The sequence below is a fragment of the Epinephelus lanceolatus genome, chromosome 14, assembly GCF_041903045.1.
Source record: "Epinephelus lanceolatus isolate andai-2023 chromosome 14, ASM4190304v1, whole genome shotgun sequence".
NCBI lineage: Eukaryota > Metazoa > Chordata > Actinopteri > Perciformes > Serranidae > Epinephelus > Epinephelus lanceolatus.
The window spans coordinates 42,973,074-42,994,568 of record NC_135747.1 but is presented as its reverse complement, the minus strand read 5'-3'; the positions used below and the strand labels follow the sequence as shown (position 1 = coordinate 42,994,568).

Below are 21,495 nucleotides of genomic sequence, written 5' to 3'. Positions count from 1 at the left end.
ACAAACAACTACTGAAAGATGGAGTGTTTTCTCTCGTACACAGCCAACCAGATGTTGCTCAGACACATTTTCCTGCAGGTTAAAAGAGAGTAATCATTTACTCAGAAGTGTATCAGAAAGAGTCAGGAGAAGCATGTGACTCAGAAATCAGCCAGGTCAAGCACAGTGACTGCCACACCACAGCAGCCAGTCAGCTGACTGACTGACTGTGAGCAGGAGGAGGAGGAGGAGGAGGAGGGGTGTAGAGGATGATGAAACACACCAGGACTGCAGGCAGTGAAGCATAAAGGACCGTTTATTGTACCCAGTACAGATTATCATAAACTCAGCCGTGTAAGAAACACATTGTGGGGGGGGGGGGGGGGGGGGGGACTGAAGCCTATACAAGTGCAGACAATCCCTGTGCCCGGACTGGATCCCATAATATAATGTGTGTCTTCGCTGTGGCCTTTGGTGGAACTCCGGCCTTTGCACACACACTCACACACACACACACACTTTACAGGCAAGATAATAACATCTTCTCATCCATTCTCCAGAGGCCTCTTAAAGAAACAGTCTGCAGTAGTAGCATCAAGAGGGTTTGAGATTGGTTTTTAAAAAGGTACATGTCTATTAGAGCCAGAACTATACAGCTTATACATTAAAATCAAAACAAATGCAGCCTTATAGCAAAAATATATACTTTATATACGTTTGTCTTCGCCCCCCATTCAGAAACAGAGATAATGAACACAAAAAAAATGCAGAGAATATCACAAATACCTTCTTTGTCCAAAGACAGTAAAGCGATATGTTAGTGGACACACAGTCTGGACTGATTACACCATGCAAAGAGAAGCCTCCAGTTGACAACTTGTGACTGGCAGAGAGGTGTCCAAGAGAAGGTGTCCAAATTTCACCTTTTGTTTTTTTTGCATGCAACATCCTGATGCTCCTGCCATACTGGTGCATCAGAGGAACTAGTACACTGCCAAGGAAACATTAAGCACCCAGACAGAAATACAAAAAGGAGGAGCAACGTGACCATTTATCATACAGAATAACTTTTATGAAGTATCAGCGCCTCTGGGGAAAATATGTACGGATGTATCCCTTTTGAAATGGAGGAGATGGGAGTGCTGACCATCTCTGAACTTGAGCGATAAAAGGACCCAGCAGTGATGAACAGACATGAGAGGAGGGTACTGTATAGACTGTGGGCTCCTACCGTGGGGTGCAGTCTCTAAAGGGAAGCAGATACAATCTCTTACGACGATTAAAGAACGGAACATTTACACGAGAGAGCAGCCCGACCGACTAGCCTGAAATACAGCAACGCCCCAGAAACCTGAGAGTTCTGGGTCTCTAAAGTCAACAAAACTGTAAAACAGCTGGCATATTTAAACAAAAGAAAAGTGTACTTCTATCTACAGAAAACAAACTGATCTGTGGGTTTAGAATATGTCGTGTGTTGTTTTTTTGTCAATCCGTTTTTGCAAATTAAAGCCCTTTCACGGATCTCGTAGTTCAGATGTGGTGACATGAAAATGGGGGGACCCAAAAGGCAACTATAGAATAGTGCTGCATTTCGAATATCTCGTCAGATTTGTTTTGACTCAGTTGGTTACTTGATTGTTTTTTAAGAAAAGCAGATTGTCACAAAATCAGAAATGCAACAACTCTTGCAGTCTCGTACAAACGGGGGGTTGTGTCAGTTCTTTTAAAGTTGGCGGCGTGTGGCCTTGCTTTCATTTGGTCTCCATAGCAACAGCAGCCCCTAGCAGTCCAGTTCACCCTCGCTGGTTTCACAACCCTCTCTCTCATACGATGGCGCGGTAGAAGAGCTGTCGCAGGCATTTTTTCCCTCATTCATTCTTAGCTTGGGAGCTTTACAGAGTTTTATGAAGGTTTTCCAGGGAGCAGGAGAGGAAACCACGAAGGAGCAGAGCGCGAGGGTTTTTTTTCCTTTCCAAGCAGCTCAGCAGTTCCAGCTCTGGATTTTAAGAGTGGGGCATCGAGAGACTTTTTGGGAGTGTCTGCGTGTACGTGTATGTTGTGCGTCAGGACTCCGCTGCTCATTTAGTAGCCGTAGCCGTCCGGGAAGGGCAAGCCTGCCACGCACTGCTCCCCGCCGTCCAGCAGGTAGGGAGCGTTTTCCTCGTAGTGGGTGAGGGGCACGGTGTCGTCGTCCAGCCCCGGCAGGCTGTCCGGGTCGACCTTCAGGTTGGGCCTCTGGTTGTCGGGGAAGGCCATGGAGAAGAGAGCCTCGGGGTCGCACACAAACTTGTACACGTACCTCTCACCAGCCACCTGAGAGACAAAACAAAAGACGTTACCTCACATTTGAAACCGTCCGACTGAAGTTCAGTGTTTCATACCTGGAAAGTTTTTCTGTAAGTTTTGTGTCGAAGTGACGAATGGGAGCAACGATTTTTGACTAGTCCAGTATTGAGTGAGACCATTGTGGCTGACAGGGGTGAAACAGGCTGCAATGAAACCATGTGGGGCATTTGTTCAGTATCAATTTATGTTTTTGTCACTGACAGGCTCAGATTATTATTCTAAGTGTCAGACACCTACAGTAACAGTCTGAGCCTGTCAGTGGCAAACACAAAGACTATTAGTGGACATAAACTGACGATGCACAACTGCCCAGAGCGGTTAAGTTGTAGCCAATTTGAAAAAAATCTTGTTCCTGTTAGTCACTTGAATGCAAAAAAACATCCAGGTTGAAAAATACCAACCCTACCCTTTAATGCTACTTTTGCATTTTGAGTGCATGCATAACATTATATATTATATTTAAATGTAATTTCTTTTGCAGAATAGTCTGATCTCAAGACTGATCCACCTCAAACTGAGACAAATTCTCTTTGTTCATGGTTGAAATCTGAACACTACACATAAACAGACTAATATCTTTGGGAGAAGACGAGGCCTGCAGGCAGGTTTTCACTGCGACTACTTAGCCTCTGGCTGAGATAAGACTCTACATCAGAGCACCCCCCTGTCGCTGTAATCCATTATCACTATCTTGACTGTTTTATCCCCCACGCAGCACAATGTCACTGAGGGAGGAGGGCGGAGGGAGAGAAAGGAAAATGGGTTAACGTGCCTTTACCTTCTGCATGATGCCCTTCTCGTAGTAGTAACGCAGCGAGCGGCTCAGCTTGTCGTAGTTCATGGCCGGTCTGTTCTTCTGAATGCCCCAGCGACGAGCCACCTGTGACACAAGACACACAAACAGATATTAGCTACAGAGAATTTGTATGTAGGAAACTTGTAATCAAAGGATGAGAACTGGACAGTGGGGACCGACCTCCTCAGGCTCAATGAGTTTGAACTCCATGCCACGACCAGTCCAGGCGATGAAGTGGCCGTTGGCTGGGTCATCCAGTAATGTGACCAAGAACTGCCAGAGCTGCAGGGAGCCGCGGCGCTGGTAGGGAGGTCCGTCCCGATAGACAGGCTCCTGTTTGATTTTACCTGTGAGCGGAAGAAGAGCAGCAGAAGAAGAGAGTGGAGAGAAGTAAAGAAGGAGGCAGAAGGAGAAAGAGAGAGGATAAAGTGTCAGTCAGCACTGTACTCCACCACGACCGCAGTGTGGTGAGACATTCCTGCCAGATGGTGACTGTGAAGTGGACTAGCTGTTCATTATGCACTGTGAGCAGTCAGAGGACTGGACTCAGCCCACAGCAGATAACTTTACAGACAGACAGTATTCTGTACTTTCTGTTACTGTTGGGGATGAGGAAAATATGATTTGCCTTTTGGTGTTCCTCAGGGAAGCTGTCTTGGTCCCCTATTTTTTCTTAAATAAGGTTATATCATCAGGGAACATTAACGTAATTTTCTACAGTTTTATAGTTACTATATAAATTATTAAAATCATATTTTTTTTTCATGTGATTGCATTCACCCAAGGAAAATGCCATTGGTAACAGTCTGGCACTTTTTAAAAAAAATGTATTTTACTAAAGAAAATTGCTTTCAATAAACATTTTGTATAATTACTTAGGCACCATTTTGGGGTTTTTACATTGACTTTTTTCAACATTATTTTGTCAGTCTTACCTTCTAATCTTTCAGGGACCACACAGGTGTCGTCAAAGTACAGCTGAGGATCTCTGTCGAAGGAGAAACCTGAAATTGACAACAAGAAAGAAACACACCATGAATCAGACGAAGGTGGAGCAGCAGATACAGCGTGAGAAACAGGGTTTTTTCTCCCTGACATAAAGGCCAGTGACCACGTCCACCCCCTGAGATCCAAACTGCATGCAAAGCAATAAAGCTGGGCAGCTTCCCAAGAGTGGAAGCTCGTATTGTGCGAGGCGTTTGCCAGCTGCTGATGTGAGAAATGTACTGTATGTGTGGAGCAGCTACACACAGCACATCCACAGAATCACTTCCCCCTTGAGCTGTCATTTCAACGCTGCTGACCGCTATTCTTTCACCCGGCTATCACCGACGCCGAGCCTTCAGCAGCTCAATAAGTCACAGGGCTCAGGGTCACAGAGGATGGACCTTGCTAATGAGATAATTCAAACATCTGAGATGTACAAAGACAAAAGGAGACAACTTACTTTCATGGTTATTTTGGTAGAAGCTCCCCGCTCTCCCAAACGATGACTGACAGTTAGGCACTTCTGTAAACAAAGAAGATGGGGGTGTAAATTTAGACCAGAGACATCCTCACTGTCATATCAAATGTGTAATGCATCAAAATCCACATTGCAGCTGACAGATATATTTGGATCACTGCCACTGTGTACAAAGATACACAGCTTTGATACTTATCTGCTCCGTGAGGAGACATTCAGTCCAAGATATATCAGTGTCACACTGATTAAAGACTGTCTACAGGTATCAGACAGTTAAATTCATTGCTCTCTAAGACAGCTTCAACATCATTTTCAATCAGATTTCAGTCTTTATTTTCTCATCCGAGAGTTGCAGGTGTTGCCTATCATGCACTAAAATTTGAAAAGACGTTTTTAAAGGCTAAAGTCTGACATCCTCTCACATCTGAAGGCACTGTGAATTTTTTTGTCACATGCAATAAGATTTGGGACTGGGGATCTGGCAGGGTCAATATTTGCAAGACTACTGCTAGATTCCTTCTGAGTGTTTCCCATCCTGCTCCTGGTGTAAAGCATTACACCAAACTACCTTTAAAAAATACAACATTTTAACAATTCCTTATGTGTCCAAAGTAACACACAACTCTAGAAACACAAGATAAAGGGCCTAATATGTCGACGGTGTATTTGTTGATTCTGCATCAAAATAATCTGTAAAAGAGAAGATATATTTGCGTATCAGCTTTACATTTAGAAAATGTTTTGCCTCAGTTTGCTACCAGACGCCATTGGATAGCTGCACTATTTCAGTGGGAAAAGACTGTGGGAATGAGAGGCAAACTAATTTCTCACTACCATATGTTCACGTCATTGAACCACATTTGTTAGGTTAACCTACATTTTGCCAACAGTTAGTGAAATTATAGAATAATAAGACAATCTTGGTTCGGTGGAAGGTTTGTAACATCAGAAACGTGAAAAGAAAAGACAGTTGACCTATTTTTGACCAAAAAAAAGCCCATAAATAAATAAAAAATTAAAAAAAAACATGGATGAAAGAAAATTTCTAAAACCTCACAAATTCAAATTTCAGACTATTTAAAAAAATTATTTAATTTATAAAAAATTAGGTCGTAAATAAAAGGGTCAGTACACATCTGCAGCTTCAACTGTGCCAGAAAAATGCCCAATCCCCAAACACACACATAAACACACACCTCGGTGTGGACTAAAGCCCGGATCAGAGCACACTGCACAGCGCACAACATCCCTCGCATGTCCACCAAGCCTTTAAATAAGATTAGCACCATGGACGCTGTATTAAATCTCAATGACAATCGAGTTACGCCAGTCCTCCCCCTCAGGGGTCAAGGCCTGTCTTCCGTTCACAGTGTCTCCACAGTGCGTACCAACCGTCTCCAACCCCCATCCATTATTCTGTTTCCTGTCTGCTGATAAGACAACCAGAGATCAATCTTGAGCAAGTGTTTCCTCAAGTCTCTGTCTCCTCTTGTCCTCACTTAAAGGAAGGAGTCTGCAGGAAGCAGTCGTTGTTGTTGAGTCACACGGGGCGAGTACAGAAAGACCGAATCAAACAACAACTTTGGGAACTTATGTGATGAGTGCTGATATGGTGACATATGGATTCAAGCTGTGGCTTCACATCGACATAAATGGCTTTGTCCCTGTCTGCAGACCACCAACGCTGCGGTAACAATATGTTCCATGTCAGTATGCCAAACATGCACTTCTTCCATCCATCTAGAGATACTAGGCCTCCGTGACGTAGGTATTTAAAAGGCCATAAGAAGCTAAGAGGATTTGTCATTACATCACTGCCCGGCCAGCCGGTCACCCACCAGGCAGAGAAGAAATGAGAGCGTATGAGTGAGCGAGAAAAGATTAACAAAAAAATGTTGCAGAGTTTCAGGAAATGTTAATGCAACAGAGCAGGAACAACAGCTGGGCGTGTGGGTGCTGGGATCAAACAATGCTCCGACAGTCGCTCAGGCTTGTTTGATTTAAGCCCAGCGAGTAAACAGCATCTCTGCCATGACTGTTTGACGAGGCTTTTTCTGAGAGGACTGGCACCATTTGGCCTCTTGTGTATTCTGTGAAACCCAAGTTGAGGATTTCCAGGTTCTTACAATCGAGTCGCTGTGCTGCGGGTCACTAAGTCCTCTGAGGGCACTGGCCTAGATCTATTTCAGGTAAGCTCAGTGAACAGGTTCTCCGCACCTGGCTGGATGACCCATTTACTTTTGCCCTTGGAGGCTTAGGCTGAGCTGAAACACCCACTTTTACTTTACTGGCGTGACTCTGGAGGAATGATGCAGATTAGGCTTTGAGAGGGAGAGTGTGTGTGAAATGAGCACCTGTGCGCTCAGGCCTCGGCTGCAGCGTGCTAAAACTCACAGGCGTGTGTTAGTGCCCAGAACAAACATGGCCAGGCACATTCCTCACCCTCTGCCCGCTCTACTTTCACACAGCCCGAGGCAGTCACTCTCACACAGCTAATAACGGACTTCAGCGCTGAGACACAGATACACAGATCGTCTCCACTCACCAGAATCGAAGCAGAAGTCACGAGGCTCCTGCTTGATGGCCATGGGGTGGAACGCAGCCTGACGCGGGGGGCCCTGGGGTGGACCTGGGGGGCCCATGGTGGGGACGCCCTGCTCTGTGTATCGTGGGTCGATGAGTTCTTGCTTGAACCCCTGGGGTGGCACGGCTACCAATGGCTCTGACATCTGGCGGTGGTACGGTGGCCGGCCGTCACGTGGCAGGCTGTTGTTGCTGCTGGGAGGCTGGGGCATGAACTGGGGGCGCCCTTGACTCTCTGACGGGGGGAAAGGTAGACATGGCTCTGACATCTGCCGCTGGAACCTGAAGATGTGGAGAAAGCAGCAAATTAATGTGGATGAGACTCAAAGAAAACAATGCTAATAAAGAAACTCTCACATCCCCTTTTCTACCAAAACGGGACAGGTTCCGTTGCCGTTTGTGCATTTCATTTTGAACCATTTGAACATTTCATCCAAAACATACATTATTACAGAACCCGAAAAGTTGGTTTCTTGCTGGAACCAAACAGATGGCAGGTTTTAGCAGAGCTAACGTTAGCTTGAGAAGGAAACAAACATTTGTTTGCATACAAGTTTGTCAAAATTATAATCCAAACACAAGTCAAATAGCACTGATGTCTCTAGGATATGTGGTTTTCTATCCCCCAAAAAGGGTGCAAACTTTTGCAAAGCACCTGAATGCACCTATCGGCACGTGCAGCTAGTTGGAGGCAAGAAAGTTTGTTGAGTGAGTCAAGCTAACACGTGCTTTGTGTATCTGCAAATGCCTGGGAAGTGTGTGGTTCCAACCGGTGCAGGAACCAGAGCTAACAAACAGCCCAGGCCCACATGAAGAGGTCGGACTGTGCTCACCTGTGCTCAGGTGTGAAGCTGTTGGCATCCTGGTTGATTGGTGCACAAGGCACGGCGAAGGGCGGGCTGTGGCTGTGGACTGGGAGTGCTTGCTGGTTGGGAGAGCCTGCGCTCGCCGTGATAGGCTGCTGTATGTGCACTGGACGCGGCCCCGGGGTCGGGTTGGCTACATGGGGGTGAGGAGGGGGGGTCTGCTCACTCAGTGGGTGCGTCCCTGCTGTGCTGGTGGGGCCGCAAGGAGAGACGGGCGTCGAGGGGGGAGTTAATGGCTTGAACCCAGGAGTGGGCTTCCTGTCACAGGCACTGTGGGCACAAACACACACGGTCAGAACTCCTGATGATCGATACTGGTGGCTGCTGTCTGATGTAATTACCCTCTACATACCTGTAGCTGTAAAGGCACTTCTCTCCGTAGGGCATGGGACTCCTGTCCTGACGACAGGGCGAAAACTCTTTGGAGGGAGTCAGCTCTCGTTTGATCTTGGCTGGCGGCGGGCCATGAAACATCACTGGATGGGAAGGAGACGCAGAGAGAAGCAGCACAATTGAGTGCATTAGATAAACTCCAGATCTCACCTAATTGAAGCCATAAACAGAAGTGCAGCAGTTATCTTAACCACATTTGGAACTGATGGATAAATGGACGTATGGACAACGTCTGTGTATTCCCTCGACTGACAGAGCCACTTAGCAGCAATTTATCATCCGCCCTAATGATGCTCGACTCCAGGCTCTGAAAACAAACCATCTATCCGCCACTGCTAGGTAGCACGATACTAACTGCACTACACACACAAAAGCTATCAAACTTCTCGTCTGATTCCCATTAGGCCGGGCCAATACCAATACTCATGAATCAGTGTGGCTGTAATCTAATGGCGGTGAATGATTTTCTTCTCCCGTGCTGTAACCATTAGACACTAGCTGTAGCTTTCTGCGTATCGGCTGCAGTTTCCGGGGCGCCACATAATAGTCAGGCAGAAACTGGATCCCTTGGCACAGAGGGGCGGGAGCCAAATAAATCACCCGTGGTGCTGATGGACCAAAGCGGAGCTACAATGGGCACGTGAGCTCGGCCGTGTGCACTGTGAAACCTAATGGCTCAAGTGAGACTCCTCGCACTGAGGGAAAAGTAAATAATGGGGAGATTAGGCGTCTTTTCTTACTCCGGGCTGCAAGTGAATGGATTATAGAACAAGCACCCTACATGCAGACTCCTCTCCTGCACCATCTGAGCTGAAACACAACCACCACACACACTCCAAAACAAACACAGTTCGAGCTCAGGTCAGTGAGACGATGCTTCACTCCATGTGATGTCCTACTGACTGCAGCTCTTATCTGAATATCTGCTTTAAGGCAACTTGTGTGAGAGAGCGGCCTGCAGCCTGGCAACAGAAGCAAACTCACTGCTCTGTATCTCACACACTCCCACAAACACACACACACACAGAACTGACAGCACAAGGTCAAGGACTTCACCACAATGGCACTTTACAACGAGCTGACTGTATCCAGTTTATGCACACAACCTTGGATGGCGCCCTCCGTAAAAACACATACATGTCACTGCATCAACCGCAATAATACGTTACAGCAGCAGAGGCTAGTGGTCAGTTTGCAGCTCGCAGCGCCACATTAACCAAGATTTAAAAGGCTGACAACGACAGGCAGCAACCACACCCTGTCTCCACCTCCTACGCATCAGACGAAAACATAAACTCAGAAAGACAGAAGGGAGGAGGGGGGAGTGTAAAACGCTCCGTTGGGGATAATTCAAACATATCCCTGGGCTGCAGCCTGAAGGCGGCGTGCAGCCGAGACAAACAGGACGCTGCGTGGAGAAGTTTAGGGGGCCGCGTTTGGCAGTTTGGGGGAGCAGGACTGAAAAGAGGCAGCTCTGAAAACTGCCCTATCCACTGGAATCTAGCCCACTTCAGCAGCAGGGCCTGAGTGCGGGAAAGTGTGAAATCAGATTAGGAGCTTGGCTCATGTGACGCCCCATGCCAATCGGCTGATTAAACTCAAAATGGAGGAGAGGGAGGGAGGAGGGGGAGGGAGAGCAGCCTTTCCCAGAGCTGTGTTTTGAAGACGAAGAATGGTGTTTGTCCTCGACAGGATGAAGAAATTTCGATAAAAGAAAAGGTGGACATGTGGTCAGGGACAGTCGAGAAAGAGCTTTTTTTTCCTCACAGCAAAAAGAAGCAGTTTTTAAGCTGTGAAATTTTATGGTGCAGTGCTGCAAAAACAGAGCTTGATTTCCAGCTCCTAATGCCCCCGCTACTTGGATCTCTGCCCAAGTCAGACAAGAACCAGGCTGGGCTACAACATCCTCATCATGACCGGGTTTGACTGATGGAAAAAAAGCTGAATTTGTGCAGGACACACACACACACACACACTCACATTATCAGTGATGAACAATCAAAATCAGGTACTCACAGCTATCCGACTGGAAATCTGGGACAAACTGTTCGTCATCAGGCACCTGGGCTGTAGAGACAGGAGAGCGTTTCACACGTGAGAAAAAAAAAAAAAACAAGCACATTTAATCCGTAGCCAACATCCTCTGTGTGCCTGAAAAAGTGTGCACGTTAAGAGAAACAAAAGCAAATAAAGGAGAGAAAAATAATCTGCTGGAAACTGGTTTATTTCAGATTTTTAAATGTAATCAAACCAAAAAATGAGAGACAGCATGCAACTGCCAAAAAGCTTCTCTAAGGTGAGATAAAGGGGGTCGTGGTCAGCAGTTTCTCATGCAGAGGACTTTGCTCTTCTTGCTCTGGTTGCTAACACAAAAAAGCAACATTTCACATTCTCATCAGGTTAATCTTTAATCTGAAATCTTGCCTAATTTCATCCTGTTCACCATTTGGAAAACCAATTTACTGAAAGATAAGTTTCCTCACTAAAGTTTAACTGTCACTAAATAATTCAACTGGGATGATTCTGCAGTGCTTAACAGATGGAGGACTTTGTCAAGACGTGGAGCAGCGGAAAACACATTTTAATGTAGAAAATAAACATATAACTCACCTTCTGCGATCCAGATCTCCTGCAGCTGACTGAGGTCCTGGAAGAGTTCTGAAAGCCAACAAGTCAAAGACAGTGAGGACAGGTTGTCCATAACTGAACTGCAGTATTATAGATGCACTGTTTGCATCAACAACGTTACCTTCCGTGTCCTGGGCGAGTTCTGTATCCACAAACTTCCTTTTCCTGTCGTTCAGAGGCCTGTTGTGAGATGGTTCCTCCACGTGAGACTTGTGCTGCTGAAGATGAGGAAGAAGAAGAAGAAGAAGAAGAAGAAGAAGAAGAAGAGGAAATGTCACTTCACCTCCCAGAGGACTGTGTCAGTGTGTTATTAAGTCATCTACGGTGACCACATGGGCGTGAATCCATAGATGTGATGATGTGTTTGAGGCTGGAGTGTGTGTGATGTGTACACTTACACTGGGTGGGACCATAAATGGGACTTGCTGGTCGTAGAATCCGTCCATGTTATCAGGGTGACTGGGGGGCTCAGATATTGGGGGAGGGGGAGGTGTTCGCTTTAAAGCGACAGCGCTCAGGTCACTCTGCGGGTCACTGGGAAACACAAGATGAGAAACTTACAGTAAACAGACGTCCATTTCATGCTGTGATAACATACAGCAATAAAAATGTTTTTAGCCGTTATAGAGGACAAATAACAGATTTTAGTGTCATTAAACATTTTGGTTTATTGATTCTGAATACTGGAGACAGTTTTAATGCTCATGTTCCACAGTATCGATACACCGGTAACTGCTATGCTTCACGCTCTCTGTATAGATGCTGCAGTCTCTGCTCCCACAGGGTTCACACTGATCTTTAATAAGTCTTAAAAGGCATTAAATGTATTCATCTAAAACTAAGGCCTGAAAATGTCTTCAACAAATATTTAAAAAAAATCTAGTAGTAGTAGTTTCGTGATTTTTCCTCCCTGCCTTTGCATTATACAATCCAAAAATAAAAGGTAACTTAACCCTCTGAAGCCTGGATCAACATCTGCTCACTTGTGCTGCGTTCAGGCACCTTTCACAATCATTTGCACCTTTGAAACCTGAGCACATCTGCAACGTGAACAAAAGGCAACGAGCAAGAAATATGACAAGAAAATGACCTAAAAATTTAATTTTTTTTTTATTTTTAGGGAGAAAACTATAAGAAGGTTATTTTTAAAAAAAGGAGGAAATGCCCAGAAAAAAATATTATTATAAAATTATAATTATATTTTGTGTTTTACTTGTTTTTTTTAATTTTCAGGTAATTTTCTTGCAAATTTTTACTGTTTTTTTTTCTCCTCTATTTATTTAGCTAATTATGTTGCTTGTTGCCTTCTTCCCATGTTTTTGAAAAATTAATCAAGCCAATTTGCTCATGTTTACAAAAAAAAGTTAACCAAATGCCTGTGGCACTGGTGTCACCAAAAAGTGTTATGGTAAACTAAATGTTTGGGGGGAAATTCTCCCTCACCCTAACTAACATTCCCTTTATTTACTGTTTGTAAAACTGATCTTTATTTTAATATGAGTGGTATTTAAAAAAAAAGCCTTAGATCACACTTTCCTTAAGTTATAGGAACACTGTACTCATCAAGAGAAACAAGTTGTCTTACACAGTACAATTTTACATGTGCAACGGCTTCATGTAGCATTTTCTACACTATTTATTTCAAGTTTTATGAACGATTATGTCGTCTGCAGTTTGTTTTATTGTCTAGGTGACACCTGATCAGATGTAGATTAAATCTCACTGTATATTCTTTGTACAGTGGCTATAAAGGCTTTCTCTTCTAGCCTTGTTATATTTATTTTTGATTGAAAATTTGGTATCAAAAACCATTTTCCAAGGCACTGTATCAGAGCTAGAGTTCCAGTATTTTAACAGACCTCAGTATTAACTGCAACAGAAACTTAGAAGTGTGTCAGAGGGGTCGTGATTCTCTTCTCCTGTCATGTCTGATGTGTTTAATGTGTGTAAGCACTGGTGCTCTGCATCATATTCTGATGCTGTAACAAGGCCACCGTCTCCTCCCAGCACCTTTATTTAACCAACAAACAGCTCTTTGAACCGAGCTGTGCAGCACATTGTAAACACACAGTCATCATGGAGCATGTAATACAGTTATATAAGCCACGCTCACTGGCCATCTGTGGGCACTATGCTCCACTGTAATCTGCTCCCAGAGTAAAAAGACCCAGAGATGTGAGTCCAGCTCTTCAGAGTGTGTCTACAGTCTGTGACCGTGCACTAAGACGCAAAGCCTCCAAACAAGATAGAAAACAGCGCCGTCACAGAGCTGATTAGAGTCTGGCAGGAGATGCTGCTGGTGACAGTGATGCTGCTGCAACTTGCAATCCCCCCCCCCCCCCCCCACCCCCCCCAACAACAATACTATAAACTCAGAAACACTACTAACAACACAAGTTCCCTTTAGACAACAATAACACTAAACCACTAGCACTGCCCTCCATTCTCACATCTCCCTGAGCAGAGTGATATGACTCACTCCTCCATCTCCTGTTAATGGATGACGAATACAGGATAGCTGCTGGGCAATAATTACAGGCGCCGAGCACATATTACACTGACAACATCAGGACTCACTGTACCCGCCTCTCTGTGGAGCATATGGTCACAAAGCACGTCGAGCAAGAGTTGGAAGTTAGTTTATTGGCTCTGTTCTTAAATTCACTCATAGTAAGTCAAACAAAGGGCAGGACTTGAACGCAACATGTCAGATTTTACAGATATGCGTCTAACTCTGACGCAAAAACCTGCTTTAATTAAAAATACACATGTACAGTATCAACACACTCATGATATATGACAGCAGAGTCAACTACTTGTACATGATTAGGCTGAACCCCAGGGCAAATACACACATTTTCACCATACGGTCCCTAAACGCACCAAAACTAGGCAAAGTTCACCACAACACTCAGCCGATAGTTTTCACTACATCGATACACACATTCGGGTTCGAAAAAGTCAACATGCAAACTTGATTTCTGCGCAACTCAACTTTCATTAGTAAAATTAGCTCATTTTCAGTTGGAGTTCTGCTCCAGCCGAGCCTGAGGGGGGCCGCCGCCGCTGGGGGACGAAGATCACCCGACACCCCCTGCCTGCCTCCCTGCCTGCCTGCCGCCGCCCCCCTCCACACTCCTCCTCCACCTCCTCCCCGCCCTTCCCCCACCCATCCCTCCCTTGTTTTTCTCAATGAAGTGAAACTCGACCCGTGTGGAAACAGAGGAAGGAAAAAAACGGCCCGTCCATTCATAAAAAAAAAAAAAAAAAAAATCACAAACAGTCGCCTGATAAACTCACGCAACATCCACGCAGATAAAACACGAGCCGAACACTAAACTGCGCTGAAACACGACACTCGGCGCAAATTCCACGCAGATAGCAGCTGATATAAAATGGTTGACAAAGTAAATATCTTTAAATAAGATGGCGTTGCGCTGGTTTGTAGTCTAAAACAGCTTTAGGGAATTCTCTCGCCGTTAAAACGCTCCGTAAAGCAAGTTTCCGGTTAAATAAACATGTCCGCTCACCTTGTCCGTGTGTGTAGACGTCCTCCGCACCGACAGAATACGGTATTAATATCCACAAATACAAAAACAATGTGTTGTTTGTCGCGTAATGGTCTGCGCACTGATTCACTGATGCGCCTCCGTCGACTCACAAAACTTGACTGAGCTTTTCGTTAATGGCCCGCTCGCTTTTCCCCTGGGCTCGAGCGGCACGCAGAGACACGCTCTGATTGGTGCATGGAGCCTGTCCGTCAAGCGAGCAGCCAATGGCGCGTCCGCAGCTGATGAATTATGCATGAGGCTCCGTTTGGCCAATCACAGCGCAGCAGTGGCCTATTTTTATGAATGGCTGGATTTCATTCACATTTTTTTCAGGCATCAGTGCCAAGTAGTGTTTGTTAAAGGGCCAGCTGCAGTGGAAATGTACTCCGCATCACGCCGACTCTCTCTGGACCGTAATGATAGACTATTGCACCGCCAGAACAAATTGGATTTAAACGGTGTTATTGGCTTTGACACCGGAGTTATTAGAGTTAATTTTAACAGCGTGGTATTGTGACAGGAGAGTGACACAAGTGACTGAGAATAAAGTGCATGATAAAGAATAAGAATCATAACGAAATAACACAGAGACTGGTTCAGTGCAAGATGCTCGACAAGCACCAACAATAAATGTGTATGTATGAATAATAATAATAATAATAATAATAATAATAACACAATTCACATATTTTTATATTCCTAAAACTTTACAAACTATCTTTACACATAATGCAAATGCTTTGATATTTTACATACTTAACATGTTTAGTCTAAAACACATATTTCTACATCTCTACAACCTTACATGCATACATGCATACATACGGTGTTAAACATTGTAGCATGATGTCCATATTTTTAGATTTTTACATACTTATTATTTCTTTTGTCATATAATTCCCTGTGTATCAAAGCAACTGTTACGTATCACAGTTTCCCCCAATGCTTAATAAAGTATTTCTGATTTGGTGAAAAGTCTCTATTTTTTTCCTTTATTATTTGGATTTTTCACATTTATTCATTCATTTAAATGTTCACTGACAGTATAGATTGTCTGTTTATTTCATTTATTTCCAACATTCAGGTCTACATTTTTGTTTTAAGGAGCTAAAAGTACCCACGTGTATGAATATTGAATCTAAAGATAATTTTATCAGGCTATAAACTAGGAATCAGGGACAAGAGTTGAAAATGAACAATAGCCATAAACTGCCTGTGCAACACACCAATGTCATACTCTGTATTGGAACTGTGTTAAATGGCATCGTCCCTATAAAGTAAAATAAAGAACAAATAAATAAATAAATAAATAAATAAATAAATAAATAAATAAATAAATAAGCACCCATCGTGTGTTAGCTTTTTATTTATTTATTTATTTTAAATCTTCATCTGTAACTCCTCCCCTTGTTGCTGCCAGAGAGAAATGTGAGCACTGTACGTTTCTGAATATCTTACATTTGCAGGTTTCATCTGTGTCACATCAACGTTTCTAAAGTGACATCATCACCTCGCCGAGATGCTTGACCAGCGGCAGGCCCCTGCTCGCTACAAACAACAAACCTAGTTGTGTTTTATTGAGTCACTGCAATGTTCCTGACGGCTTTTTAGCCACCAGACGTGATTGTTTAGTAACGACCCATCGCTGTGTTTCCAGTTGGTGATTGTATGAAAAAAGAGAGCGCTGCTTTACCAGAGGGGACTGTCCCCCCAACAACCAGGTATTTTAAGTCATAACATGATCTTTTCCTGAACGTAATAAAGTGATTATGGAGCCTAAACCTGACCACATATAAACCACGGCATTGTTCAAACGTATCCACTATGTAATAACGTGCAAATGTAACGTATCCATGGTTTGACATTGTCTTTGATCGCTGCCTTTATCCAACTCTTTGGTCCGTAATAATGCATTTCCTGTACCCATGTTTTCTAGAGGACCGATCCTAATGTTTCCTATTTGCACCCAAACCCAGAGTTCAGTGAAGTAGCTCCCAGAGGATGAACCATCTCCACATTTGACCATTAACTTTACTTTCTGCAAAAACCACCTGCTCAACATTTTACACAGAGTAGGTGATAACTCCATCACCATAACTGAGCACATTTTGCTCTCCAGAAAATGAACTGGTGTTATTTCAATGACATCATGACCTTTTCTCCAGCCTCACTGCTAACACTGCTCCATTCATCTCATCATTAAATCATTCTGTGGTAAATCTGAAACATTCTTGTAAAACAAGTTTTCTTCATTTATAATAAAAACCTGTAACTTCCTCTGTTTTTAAAACTACAAACCTGAGTCTTCCCAAACTGAGCGTCATAAAACACAGACAGAAAATGAGACATCATGAGTTGTGTGTGTGTGTGTGTGTGTGTGTGTTTGCTCAGTGAAGGAGCGGCTGTTGAGAGCCAAAGGTCAGAGGTCATGAATAAATAACCTTTGTCATTATCACCTCAGTCACCAAATTAGGAATCCCTCATATAAACTCTGTGTCACACAAATTCCAGCAGCTGCTATGAAAACTATAATCCTCAGCAAATCCCTGCGGCCACGATGCCAAGATCATGAAGCGGCCGCAGAGGCAATAATAGTAAGAAAAGACAAACACACATGTAGTTGTGACACGAGACAGATCTCTGCTGGTCGTCCCGGAGGTCTGGGGCCAAAGGCAAACAGCTTGTCTTTCAGGATATGAGCTCCTCTCGCAGAAGCAGCGCTGAAAAATGTGGAGGTGAGAGGATTTAAAAATATCCACTGTCAAATTGAATTGTTGGTGTGTGTGAAGCATTAAATAGCAGAGGACAGATCTGTGTGAGGCTATTTCAAAAGCAACAGCCTGCAGGTCCACTGTATGGTGCACCTCTTCGCTGGTGCGGATGTAGTGGGTGGTCACTTGGAGGCGTGTGGAGAGCGAGCACATTGTGTTGCTGTTCTTACTCTTTCCTTAAATAAATGTGCCATATGCAGAGGGTGACACGCTGTGTGTGTACATACCTCTCTCCCCTGTGAGGGTGAGAATGGACGTCGTGAAGGTAAGGTGAGATTTAAAGCGCCAATTTCCTGTTTCCTCGAGGACTACTACTGTAGGTTAGTGTGACACTGACATAACGGCCAGATCAGCGCTGCTGTCAGGGCGCAATGTGGGCTAATCCTGCTACTGAGAATTCCTGATTATACCAGGTGAGGATGCTGCAAGAACTCTGCTCCTGGAACCGCTGAGCCACCATCCGTCATCTACATGTAAGACCACTTCACTGGAGGGACGGTCTACCACAGGTCTGAGGTTCAAAGTTCATCTTTGACCTTGGAAACAGCAGCAGAGAATATAATCTCATCAAAAGATGACACTCCCCTGAGTTCACCTTTAAAGCTACAGACGGTAACTGAAACAGAGATAACTCTTTGTCTTTGTCATGTTTGCTGAAACCGTCACTGCATCCTGAGACAGACAATCAAGGAAAAAATCAGGTCCACCACGCCTGGACAAAAACAACCAATAAGGGCTGAGGAGGACTTTTAATTGCATGTCTGTCATCGCTGCCAACTACACCGTACAAAGAGAGGTAAACAAGGTAAAGTTGAAAGCAAGCCTTCCATCAGCCCAGTCGCCAAAAGAAAATGTTGGCATTGAACATTTCTGCAAACCACAGATATGATGCATTTCTGCTTTTCATACATACAGTTTCTAAAGTGATGCAGTTCCTTAGCCGAGCTGCAGATCACTGTTTAAGACCAACAAAAACTGAAACCGGTTGTTTTCAGCAATTATTCCCAGGTTGTCAAATACTCACGCTTTGTCACGCCCCTCTGCACCTCATGTTGTGTTCACAACGGGTGAAATAATTAGTGTAAATTAATTACATGTAAAGACGCAGAAAGACATGAATTCTCGCCGGGCTGCACGATAGATGCGACGCAGATGAGATAACATTTATTTTTTTTATTTAAATAAACACAAGAAGGAAGATTTCATGTCACACGCTTATTTGCAAGAGTTGAAAAATCCAAACTTCCGCCACAGATTCACGCCAGGACACCCAATCAGCACTGAGATCCTCTGGAGACGTATGACGCCGAGGACGTACCGCCGGAAGTTCATTCATCACAAAATGTTGTAATGCAAAGATCAAAAAAAAAAAGATCATGTTTCGCCTTAAAATTAGTCTGTTACGTAATGTAAATTCATCATGAGTGATGATGACGATTCTACATAAATTGCCCAACATTTCGTTAAATCAACGTTGACTTTTGGGTTCACAGAGGACACTGTGATCTCCTGGATGAAAGTCCGGTTTGGTTTGACCCATCCACCTTTACAATGGAGTCAGGTCAAAGCCCAGAGGCTGCCTTTGGCGGCGATATCACGTGCCGAGACGTGACAATGGTAAATTATTTTTGATGCCCTGGGAATGAGAAGAGATGTTGTCTTTTAGCGAGACATTGGTGACATTTCCAGCCGTGACTGTGGCGCCAAAAGCAAAAACACGATCTTTTCTTGCAACATTTAAATATATTTGTGACACAATAATGTATAAATGTTACATATCTGTGACGTGCAGAGAAGTACAATCCCAAGATTTTAGATTACTTGCCTTTGCTGTGTACACTGTTGTTGGCAGTGCAGCTTGTGCACAAGCAGTGACTGACACGGCGTCAGAGACTCGTCCTGGCTCTGATTGGTTGTTTTCATTCAGGCTGGATTCTTGCAAACGCCACGAGGAGCACTGAGAGGAACCTGATTTGTTTAAAGGTTATCCGTCTTGTGCTACCGTCAGGATACAGTGAGCGTTTCAGCAAATATGACACATAGTTATTTTTATAAAAGTTACCTGCTGAACCTTTAAACACTGATGTTCAGAGTTCACTGTGATACGACTGACAGCTCCAGAACAACGACTAAAGGGACCTTTTTTTTATTCTACACTGCCCTTTTCAAGAGTGACCTTTGAACCTCAGCTATAGTACTGAAACATAGATGAGACGTCCCCACAGTTGTCATTTTAAACACCTAAAATTTAGTGAAAACGGAGCAAACATGTATCTTTGTCCTTTAAGATTTTAAACTCTTAAATATCTGTAGTCTTTAGCCCGTCAGTGAACCTGACCTCTAATCTCATCTCAGCTGAAATAACAGCCTCTGTGATGAAGCACGAGTGGGTGAGAGCATTATAACTGAGCGCCTTGGCAGTTTGTCTCAGCTTGCAAATGTCTGTCAAAATGCACATTTGAAAAGGAGTTAAAATGGGAAAGTAGTGCCTCTGGGCGCAGGATGCTCTCTCACTGAGGGACAAGATGTGACTTGCCAGCTATTAATAGCACTTTGGGAGATAATTCCTCCCTTGTTATCTTAGCAGCCGTACTCAAGAAGCCTCGCCAAAGGCAGACTCTTCTGAGGCTGCGAGTTGTATAATCATGCTTTCTTTTATCATCTCTCTCCCATTCTTAATTCAATGCCTCTTTTTTCTTTTCTCTTTTCTTTGCGATTTTCCGTTTTTCTCTCGCTGGTTTTCTTTCTGGCTCTGAAGCTTCTGGGCCGAACATCAGGGCCAGAAGGGCAGAAAGAACATTCAGACACACTGTAGAAAATAAAAAGAAGCCACAAACCCCCCACTTTGTTCTCAGTGATTGTTTTCTGTCAGGGTTCAGATTTTAGCTCGATGATGCTAAAATGCTAACCAGGATAATGCTAATATTTGGTTGTTTAGCTGCTTTGATGCTAATTATCACTGTTTAGTGTTTTAATACGTTAACATTTTTTAATTAGAGTTATTTAAACTTTAAGGTCCAGTCTGTAGGATTTAGGGACATATATTGGCAGAAATTAAATATCATTTCATAACTATGTTTTCATTAGTTACGACTCACCTGACAAAAAGAATCATTGTGTTTTTGTTCCTTTAGACTTTAGAGTCGTTTATATCGAGATATGGAGCGGGTCTTCTTCCATAGAGTCTGCCATATTTTTCTACAGTGGCCCAGAGCGGACAAACAATACTCTGGCTTTAGACAGAACCATTTGTGTTTTTGCATCTGCAGCTAGATGCCACTAAATCCTACACACTGGACCTTTCAGGTGATAACGGCACAAAAAAAATGTAACCGATGGGGGAAAATAATTTGATAAGTTTCTTAAATTGTGAATAAGAACAGCAACAGTAAACCATCATCATCCTCACTGTGACCTCGTCACATGTCCACGTTTGGTCATGGACTTTCCACGTCCACATATGACGTCCAAGGTACCCTGGGTGTGTTGGTTGTTGACGTTCTGGGACGCCGTGTCAACTTCAGCCTGTTACATGCATTGTCTGTTTTCAAAATACACTTCTGTTTTCACAGGAAATGTACAGTTTGCATACAGTCTCTTTCAAAATAAAAGCACTACGTTGGTACAACACCCTGAACTGACGTTTTTTCCTTCAACAACAAACACGTGGTTGGGTTTAGGAAGTCAGTAGTTCTTGGACCCATCCACCCCCACTTCCCACCCACCCTACTGGGACTTCCACCACCTTAACTTTTGTTGTTGTCCTGCTGCGTTTCCCCATGATGCCGCCTGGCGCTGTAAAACAATAACTGCGACTGGCCGCGTGTCATGCCAACATGAGAGGACGGCTTTTTTTGCCAGTGTCTGACGTCGCAAGTCACTGACCAAGTGCTGGATTTTGATGACTTGATGAGTGAGAGATGGTCCTGCAGGCGTTGGGTCAAAAAAACAAAGTAGTGGACAAAATTTAGAGGTCCAGTGTGCAGAATTTAGGGCGTGTTGTTAGCAGAAAATGAATATAATTTCATATCTATTTAGTTTTGAGTCACCTGACAATAAGAGTCATTGAACACCAACAGTAAAACTATAATAATAACTTTGTCAATGGGGCTGTGCT

General features: G+C 43.9%; 1 protein-coding gene across 4 annotated transcripts; it reads right to left on the bottom strand.

The window, feature by feature from the left end:
- Positions 1 to 277: 277 nt before the first annotated feature.
- etv5a (ETS variant transcription factor 5a) lies at positions 278 to 14,722 on the bottom strand. 4 transcript variants are annotated; one of them, XM_033617742.2, is made up of 13 exons: positions 14,587 to 14,722; positions 11,455 to 11,590; positions 11,178 to 11,274; positions 11,039 to 11,086; positions 10,445 to 10,495; positions 8,388 to 8,511; positions 8,003 to 8,305; positions 7,132 to 7,451; positions 4,569 to 4,631; positions 4,057 to 4,125; positions 3,302 to 3,468; positions 3,098 to 3,205; positions 278 to 2,292 (listed from the first exon to the last, which is right to left on the bottom strand). In XM_033617742.2, the coding sequence occupies exons 2-13, from the start codon at positions 11,500 to 11,502 to the stop codon at positions 2,062 to 2,064; spliced, it is 1,629 nt and encodes a 542-aa protein (XP_033473633.2). In that variant the 5' UTR covers positions 11,503 to 11,590; positions 14,587 to 14,722; the 3' UTR covers positions 278 to 2,061. The 4 variants fall into 4 exon arrangements, with proteins under 4 accessions (XP_033473633.2, XP_033473634.2, XP_078030869.1 ...); XM_033617743.2 differs by having other exon boundaries at positions 3,104 to 3,205; XM_078174743.1 differs by having other exon boundaries at positions 11,178 to 11,271.
- Positions 14,723 to 21,495: the final 6,773 nt, after the last annotated feature.

What these genes read in the sequence shown, in the direction of transcription:
- etv5a (XM_033617742.2), bottom strand. Translation starts at nt 11,502, where the DNA reads ATGGACGGATTCTACGACCAGCAAGTCCCATTTATGGTCCCACCCAGT. An exon ending in CATTTATGGTCCCACCCAGT is followed by an intron (nt 11,275 to 11,454) that starts GTAAGTGTACAC and finishes CCTCATCTTCAG; the next exon opens with CAGCACAAGTCTCACGTGGA. An exon ending in ACTCGCCCAGGACACGGAAG is followed by an intron (nt 11,087 to 11,177) that starts GTAACGTTGTTG and finishes GTTGGCTTTCAG; the next exon opens with AACTCTTCCAGGACCTCAGT.